Consider the following 8971-nt stretch of genomic DNA (forward strand, 5'->3'; position numbering starts at 1 on the left):
ACTGCGAGCTCGCTGGTCTCCCTCCTGGCCGAATCAAGGACCACCAGGAGCCACACACAGCAGCAGTCAAGCCAACTCCGGCAGACGCCCGTGCCGAGCCCCTGCGGTCCAGATCTCGCCCATCCAGCCCGCGCCTTCACCTGCATCCTCCACGACCAGGACCTGGAGCAGGCACTACGATGGAGACGTCCGAGGACGAAGCAGGCTCGGCCACTGCAAGGCAGCCACTCCTGGCTGAGCGCCGCCCCGCCGCCATGGCCTCGTCGCGCCGCCTCCTCCTTTCTGCCGCCTGCTCCGTCATGCGCCGCCCGGATGACGCCGCTCCCCGCGCGAGGGAGGCCCGTCGGGGTGCGCCGACTGTGCCCGCCGCCACCACCGCCGGCGCCGCTTAGGTGAGCTCGAGGTGGGTGGGACGCTGGGCACTAGGGTTTCGGCCCCCCGGGGTCGCCCGCGCGTGCGACCCGGGAGGGGAGGGGAAAGGGGACATAAAGATATTATCAAAACGTAGAGGCGTCACCGGCGCAGCAAAGCACGCCCTACCGCTTCTAGTTCTATTATTAAACATAATAAATTGGTAGAAAGTAAATACGGTGTTCCTAATGTATAATAGAAATCACATGTTAATGCCGCCACATAGAAACATCTTCTGCCTTAAGCAAAGAATGAGCGCCATTTCGCACCATTTCGCACACACGTGTGGTGAATTCACATTTTGCCCACATTTCACACATTTATTTATTTCTTACTTTTGTGTTCCTTTTCAATTTTAATTTCCTTTATGTTTAATTTTATTTAGGATTTGCTTTTTATCTTACTTTTTTTTAATTGTTAGTCATGTAGTTTCCTTGTGAAAGGTTAATAGAAATGATGCTTGTTCTACACTATAGTTCTGCAACCTCTAATATATCTCCCAATAGTTACACCAAGCAGAGCAGGGGAAATTTGTTCTTTGGGTGACACTAGAAGAGATATTGATGCTTGTTCTGCACTAGCTAGTACCCAGTGGCGGAGGACGAAAAAAATTGAAGGTGGGGCGGACCTTTCACTAATAACCGTCGCGGCAACACGCCACCCAACACCGGCCACCGGCAATGCCGCTGCTGCTCACATGACCGACAACCATTTTTTCAGTTAAATTTAAGTTCAATGCACGGGGAGTTGTGAGACATTTTCCGATCATGAAAATTTCAGTTCATTGTCAGATAAGCAAATAAATTCCTGCATAAGCTGGTTATATACTTCATCCAAAACCTAGAGCCAAGCACCCGTTCTAATATCTCCTCGTGGCCTCATCTAATAAAATAGCCAAGCTGTGATACGTTATAAGAAAATTACCAAGCATGAACGAAAATTTTCAAGCGACGAGACAGCCGGCGCGGCTGCCCTGCTGTGAACGGAGGCAGCAGCAGCATGCGGCCGGGACGTTCTCTCGCAGCCAGCAGTGGGCTGCGCTCGCGAAGGATGGCGGGGACGGGGACAAGACCAGGGGAGTGGGGAGGCCAGGACGGCGACAGGCGGCGGCACATGAGCAGCCGATTAGGGAGGCGGCCGGCGACGCTCGCGTTGGAGGATTGGAGCGCATGGTGCGTTTGTGCAGAGGAGTTAGGTGGTGTTTGGTTCTCTAGTCCTAGGACTTTTTTTAGTCCCAATTAAAAAGTCCCTGGTCCCTAAAAAGTCCCTCCCTGTTTATTTCCAGAGACTAAAAAGTCCATAGTCCCTTTCTAGAGATTATTAAATGACCATGTTGCCCCTAGTATATAGAAAAATAACAATCAAACAACACCATGGGATGGCGGGCCAATGGGTGCATGGAGGGGCATTATTGGAAAAGTCCCAAAAAGACTCTCCTTGAGAGTCTTCTTCATTTAGTCCCAAATGCCTAGTTTAGTCCTAAAAAGTCCCTCCCGTTTGGTAAAAAAGTCTCTAAAAGGGACTTTTTCTAGTCCTACACAAAAAAGTCCCTGGAAAGAAACACCCCCTCTTTATTTGGGCCTTTCTTTTCTGAGTTGTGCCGGGCTGAACCCAAGCCCCACGACATGTCCTCCTTTTTCTTTTCTGCCGTGCTCCGGAGGCGTGTGTACACAACGAGACAATGTACCTGTATATAAAATCTTGCGCTAAATCAAGGTGGGGTGGGCGCCTGACCTCGCCCTACCGGGTACAGTAGTACCGATGAAGAACACCGAGCAAGAATCGATCTTTACAGGCGGAAATGAAACCAAACCAAACCAAATCAACTGGTGGCAATGGCGGGCGGGCTAGCAGCCGGAGATCTTGACCCTGAGGATGGTGCACTTGGTCTTGTTGAAGGCGATGGCGGCGACGTCCGAGTCGACGAGCTGCAGCCGGAGCGGGCAGATGATATCCAGGGGACACCACGTCTTGCGGGCCATGTCGTACTGCACCACCGCGTCCAGCCGCACCTCCACCTCGAACCAGCCGGCCTCCTTCTGCCTGGCGAACTCCGCCGCACCGGCTGCCGGCAGCTTGCGGTCGACCCCGCCGACCTCGAGGCGCACCGTTTTCTCCTCCTGTGCGTCGAGGTAGAGGTCCACCACCCCCGCGGCACTGGACTCGTCGTCGAAGCGGGTGCCGTTGAAGGAGAAGGCCGCGAGGGCGAGGTAGCTGATGCCCCGGTACAGGTTGGGGTTGCGCAGGGCAATGTGCACCGTGGCGTTGTACGACAGGAGCTGGAGCGGCGGCGGCTTCGCGGTGGAGTTCGGGGACGGGGAGAGCTCGAAGCGCGTGAGGAAGGCGTAGCCGGCGGTGGCAGTCGGCGGCTTGACGACGGCGAAGGGGGCGATGAGGCCCCCGGTGAGGAGCAGGAACGCCAACCAGAGGGCAGCCTTGGTCCAGGTGCACTCGCAGTGGCGCTTCTGCCACCAGTCGCGCTCCCAGCAGGCCATGGCTGGCTCAGCTGCTCCGCGGATCTCTCCCCGACGGCGAATGGAGACTGGGAGGGGTGGCTCAGCTAGGAGAGTGGAGCGCACGGCGGGGCGAGGTGGCGGGGAGCTGGGCCCGAATACTTGTGCCGAGGGGTGGGTCTTGTGAGCAGAGGAAACCAAATCAAACGGTGCTCCATGCTGGTTACCTCACCCAGAGTCCAGTCCAGAGAGCGCTTTGTACTTTTTCTTTCTTTCTTTACCTTTACCATCTTTATCTAATGAGACATTGAAGGAGTAAAAACTCAAATAAAAGAATTAACATACATGCCTGGAAGAAAAGGCAGGAGAAACACTATCGCAATGACACAACACAACATACGAGTGGGGGCCTTTTATATGATGAGGATGGCTGGAGAAAAGGGTGGGAGAGAGGTGGAGGGAAAACTTTGAGAGGGAGAAACTTGCAGGAAATAGAGGGTGGAAAAAAAACAAAAAATATATAGGATGGGGGCTGCAACGAGAGGGGCAAAGAGAAGAAAAGCAAAGAAAAGAAATAAAAGATAACAAAGGAAAGAAACAAATAAAAAAGAATGAAAATAAAAAATGTTTGTTGTATATCAGACACCTGGCAAGCATGAACATTACTAACTAACCAGCCCAGCCTTTGCCAAGTGTTTTCACACTTCCACTCGACAATGAGGACGCGCTGCCCCCCCCCCCCCCCCCCCCCCCATCAACCGCGGCGATGAGGAGCACATATCATCACAGATTTTGCCGGGCGCCCAATTCTTTTCTGAGTGTTTCCTCACCTAGACCTGACAAAGGCAAGGCTTTGGCATGTGTCAACCGTTTACCGTGTTTTTTTCCTTGCACTCATTTTATGGGTTTTTTTATTGACTGTTCAAGATAAAACACTCGGCAAAGGTATGAGAAATCGACAAACTGGCCGATTTTGGCAGTGAGGGCGGAGTCCATCTAAACGCAGGCACCAAATGTCGGCCCCTTTCCCTAAAAGATGGAATAAAACTAAACCAATAGTCAGCCTCTAGTCACTTTGACAAATGTATTTGGATCAATGGCAATTTAACCATACATTTAAATCCAAATGTACTACTTGAAAGCTGTTCAACATGTTTTTAAAATTTTGTTGATCCCAAAAGCGACCTTCATGTCAAGCTTCCTATCCTCGAGTTTAATGAACTTCTTCTAAGTCATTGGTTGATCTAGTTGTTATGCCTATCGAGCTTCATCCAATAATGCATCATTATTAAGGGCTTGCTCTATGTTGTTTCGTACAACGTGCACACGCTTCTGGTTTAGACAATGACGTGATCAACAAGTTGCAACACTGAGCAAATCAATGAAAGCACCAACAATGTTGAGCAACAAGAAGATAAACTTACGAGCTTGATGAGTGACGTGTATCCTTCATGCCTTGAAACTGCACACTTTTGGCCAACCATGCATCACACAACAATTCATCCTCCTTCGCGGAGTACGCAACCATAGCGGTGATAGGAGCTGATGGTACCTGGGCGCCGCGGGATCCGGGGTGGAACGGTGGCGCTTGCCAAGGTGGTCAAGCGTTTGGCTGGAGCGACGGAGGTCCGACAAGGCCTAGACGATGGCCAAGGTGGTTCAGCGGCGACCACGGTCTCCATGGGTGCAGATACAGAGTACATGCAAAGGTACGGAGTAGGGGGGAGGGGGGAAGAGCTCCATGTGGGGTATTTTGGTGTCGGAGCCTGACCCCTAAGCTTGGTTCCGTTTCTGGGATTTTGGACATCTAGACCAATTGAACAATTTTGATGACTGCCATTGGATGACAAAATCTGTCCGAACCATCCAATCTAGATGTTTGAGGGCGATTTGATTATCTACGTTGGAGTTGCCCTTATTCCCTAGAGTTATGTTTCTTTTCATAGTTATGTTGATCTTTTAGTTGAGTTCTAAATTTCTGTTTATACTATACTTGAAAATTAAATTAAAGTTACTTCAAAACAAACATCAACGGCAAAGACAGCGCCTGGAACTATCCAAGGACTGACATGCCATCGTCCAACATGCTCACCTTCGGCGGTCTGACATGCATTTCCACAAATGAGGCCACGCTGCCACTCTTCTGTCAACCGCGGCAAGAAGGGGCACATATCACAGATTTTGCCGGGCGCCCAATTCTTTGCCGAGTGTTTTCTATCTGCACTCGATGCACACGACACAGTGTGAACGATGTGTAGACGATGGGGCTATCAAGCCGTCCATGCAGGTTCATGCATGGCAACTCAGCGGTAGATGTGCCATCGTGCACGCGTCGTGCACACTAGTGTCGTGTGCTCAGTAGTTTCGCTCGACAAAGGCAAGGCTTTGCCAAGTACCAGCCGGTTGCAGAGCGTGTTTTCCTGTGCACTCCGTGTCTTTGCCAAGTGTTTGACATACTGCCCAATATCGGCAGTGAGTCGTTAGTTATACCATGTGATGCTTTTGTTATTCTCTAGAGTTCTAAATTTATGTGTATACTACATACACTTGATGAAAAATTAGAAGTTACCTAGAAAACAAATAAAACAGTTGACCCATCAGCGGCATGCAACAACGCCTGCGACGGTCCAAGGAACTGACGTGCCATCGTCCAACTTTCTCACCTTCGGCGGTGCACCCTGCCCCGACTCCGGCAGACTGCCGGGGCGCTTACCAGCGGCACCGGCGTCACTTGCGGCCGCCATGTCGAGCAGTATCCCCGCCTGCTCGATTAACGTCGCGAGACCCCTGAACTCTCGCTTCGCCCGCTCCACGGACTCCGCGGGCTCCATCGCCACGGAGTCCAGGAGCTCCCGCAGCTGGCGCCGGCTCAACCCCGCCAGGTACCTCGTCACGGCGGCGCTGGGCGTCCCGGACACCTGCGACGCGGCGTGCGTGGCGCCCTCCACGCCCACGGGCAGGTCCGGGTCGTCGTCGCCGACGCGCCGGCGCCCTTGCTGCTGCTGCTGCTCCGGTGCGGCGATGCCGACGCGGAGCGCGCGGCCGTGGAGGGGGTGGCCGTGCAGGTTGCGGCAGGCGCTGCGGGCCGTCTCGTCGTCGAGGTACTCGCAGAAGGCGAAGCCGCGGGGCCTGCCGTTGTCTTTGTCGGTGGCCACGCGGAGGGACGCCACGGGGCCGATCTCCTCGCACGCGTCCCGGAGCTCCTTCTCGCTCGCCTGGTACGGGATGTTGCCCACGAACACCACGCTGCTGCAGCGGCACGACGTGGCGGTGATGCCGTCCATGGTGCTGGTTGCGCGGCGCGACGAGACGTTCGTATGACGCAGCGGCGCGCGGCCTGATTGCTATTGGTTTTGATGGTTTGAAGATTGGTAAAACTTAGGTTTATAGAAGCGGCTCCCGCGCCGACCTACGGTAGGTCGGGGACAGAGACCGGCACATTGGCGGTAACAAGACGTGTTCCTGTTGGAATTGAGGACTTGTTCCAGGCGGCTCGTGTCTTCGAGAACATTCTTCCCTGGCAGTTGTATTCGGGCACGGCTTTGTCGTCGGTAGCGACTATGTTGATGGCATGCTGACGTCACACTTTTTTTTTTTTACTTTTTTTTTAATATTTGGGACAGTACTAAATACACATGTTATAATAAATTAGTAAATTTATGTAACAAAGTGTTCATCGTGCATTTAAAAATGTAAATGCAGTGTGAAAGAAATGTTCGCTCTAGTTTTAGAAAAATGTTCCTACCATGCAAAAAAACGTACCAACATTTCAAAACATGTGCACGTGCCATTTAGAAAAAGCTATGCAATCTAAACAAGATGTTGGTTTTTGAGTGGTGTAAATAAATGTCCGTGTAATTAAAGAATTGTACCGCTCGAAAAACATGTACGTTACATTTAGAAACGTTCACGTATTTTACATATAATGTTTGTGACATGTTGGAAAAAAATATTTATCCAATGTAAACAAATATCCGCATAGTTTAAAAAAAGTTTCATACCATACAGAGAAATGTTTCGACATGTATTTGAAAAAATGTTCAAAAATTTATTTGAAAAAATTAAATTCTGTATTTAAATATGTTAACATATATAAAATGTACAATGTGTATGAAAAAAGTATACATGAAAACATATATTTTGCAAAAAAAGAATTGTAATCATGTATTTTAAAAATATGAAATTATGACAAAAAAATATTCCTGCTGTATACGAAAAATGTTCAATGCATATGAAAAATATAGACATGTGTTATTGAAAAGAAGGGAAATAAATAAAGAAAACCTTACAAAACCAGAGAAGGAAACATAGAAAACCGAAGGGGAAAAAAGAAAACTAATATGAGAATAATAATAATAATAATAATAAAATCAAGAAAAAAAAGAACCAAATAAAACCATGTGGAACAAACAAAACAGGACCGCTCGCCTCAAAGGCAGCAAAGATCCCTGCCATCTAACCGCTCGCCTCAAGGGCAGCGAGTAGTGGGCCGGCGCACAAGAGGAATTTTCATTTTCTTGTTTGTGTTTATATACCCCTAAAAAATTATGTTTATATACCCCTAAAAAGACTTATGTTTATATTCTCGAAAATACTCTAAAGTGTAGCTATATTTCTTTAATTTACTTTTTTAGTTATAAATAAATATTCACCAGATATTGTAAAAGTATTTGGAAAATGTAAGCCTTTTGTTCTCATGGTTTAAACAATATTCCTACATTTGACAAAAAAACATGCTATTCAAAAAAATGTTCATGCGTTTCAAAATATATATTCATGCATTGATTTTTTTTTCATGTAAGTTTAGAAAAATGTTCACACAATTCCAAAAATGGTTGTGACATTTCAAAATATTTACAGATTTCTAAAATTATGATCATGACATTCCCAAGAAATGTTCATCATGTATGGCAAAATGTTCAACTTGTATCAAAGAACTGATCGAGTTTACATGAAAAATATACAACGTGTATTCGGAAAATGTTCAAAGTGTATTAGAAAGAAATCATTAGGTATTTAAAAAATGTCCAAGGTGCATCTGAATAATGTTTCACATGTATTAAAAAATATTCAATATGTATTCTATTTTTTTTAAACATGTATTGTATATTTTTTAACATGTATTTTATATATTGTATGTTTCCTACAAGCAGTGGTAGTTATCACCACTTGCGTTTTCTATGTTGTATGTAGTATCTGTTAAAACCGAGAGTATGTACGTGTAGTATGTACTATATCAATGATTATATAGTATATATATTAATTTTTAGATAGTATGTACCATATTTTGAGTATGCTCTTTTTACGTACAAATATGTACGAATTTCATAAATATAACAAAAACTATGGACTCATATGCAATTTTTTCATGTAACTTGCTTTGAAATATCTTAGATATAGTTTATGAACATATTTAAAATAATAAAATAGTATATATATATATAGTATCATATGATAGTATATAAGATATGTGGGGTAACTACCACTGGGTGGTAGGATGGATTTTCCATATATATATATATTCAAAGATGTATTTGAAAAAATGTTCATCATGCATTTAAAAAAAAGTCAGCGTACATACAAAAAAGTATGACATGTATTAAAGAAAGTTGGCATGTATTTGAAACAAAGAAAAATGAAAAGGAACAAAAATGAAAAGAAGAAGTATAGGAAAAAAACTAAAAAACAATGAAAATCATAAACGAAAACACATAACAAAGATTAAAAAGAAGAAGAAAGAAAAGTGTGAAACCGTCCTAAAACTGATGGAAACTTACACAAATCGGTCCATAACCTTGGAGAAACCACCCATCCTACCAGTTACTGCTCGACGGAACTCCGTTTCGCGGATGCATTCCCGACTGCGAGCTTAGTCAACCACGTGAGCTCGTATGTAAGATTCGTAAGAGATTTGATGTAGATGTAGCAAAGCTCGCCTAATAAATTGGGCACACAAAGGAGCAGCTTGAGTTTTTGTTACTGTTGTGGACACCACTATACCAACCGCTCCTATAACAGGAACACGAGTAAAGGGAAATCTTCCGTGCACAATTTATAAGCAGGAAGTTCAATAACGATGTAAATACAAGTGAAGAGCCCAACAACTC

General features: G+C 46.4%; 2 protein-coding genes across 2 annotated transcripts; both read right to left on the bottom strand.

The window, feature by feature from the left end:
- Window positions 1-2078: 2078 nt before the first annotated feature.
- LOC109748596 (uncharacterized) lies at window positions 2079-3526 on the bottom strand. Its single transcript, XM_020307623.4, has one exon. It carries the CDS (start codon window positions 2904-2906, stop codon window positions 2259-2261), a length of 648 nt encoding a protein of 215 aa, XP_020163212.1. The 5' UTR covers window positions 2907-3526; the 3' UTR covers window positions 2079-2258.
- Window positions 3527-5082: 1556 nt separating this feature from the next.
- LOC109748600 (cleavage stimulating factor 64) lies at window positions 5083-8639 on the bottom strand. The gene has a single exon (XM_020307629.4). The coding sequence runs from the start codon at window positions 6146-6148 to the stop codon at window positions 5462-5464; it is 687 nt and encodes a 228-aa protein (XP_020163218.1). The 5' UTR covers window positions 6149-8639; the 3' UTR covers window positions 5083-5461.
- Window positions 8640-8971: the final 332 nt, after the last annotated feature.

The sequence above is a fragment of the Aegilops tauschii genome, chromosome 7 (genome assembly GCF_002575655.3).
Source record: "Aegilops tauschii subsp. strangulata cultivar AL8/78 chromosome 7, Aet v6.0, whole genome shotgun sequence".
NCBI lineage: Eukaryota > Viridiplantae > Streptophyta > Magnoliopsida > Poales > Poaceae > Aegilops > Aegilops tauschii.

What these genes read in the sequence shown, in the direction of transcription:
- LOC109748596 (XM_020307623.4), bottom strand. Translation starts at nt 2,906, where the DNA reads ATGGCCTGCTGGGAGCGCGACTGGTGGCAGAAGCGCCACTGCGAGTGC.
- LOC109748600 (XM_020307629.4), bottom strand. Translation starts at nt 6,148, where the DNA reads ATGGACGGCATCACCGCCACGTCGTGCCGCTGCAGCAGCGTGGTGTTC.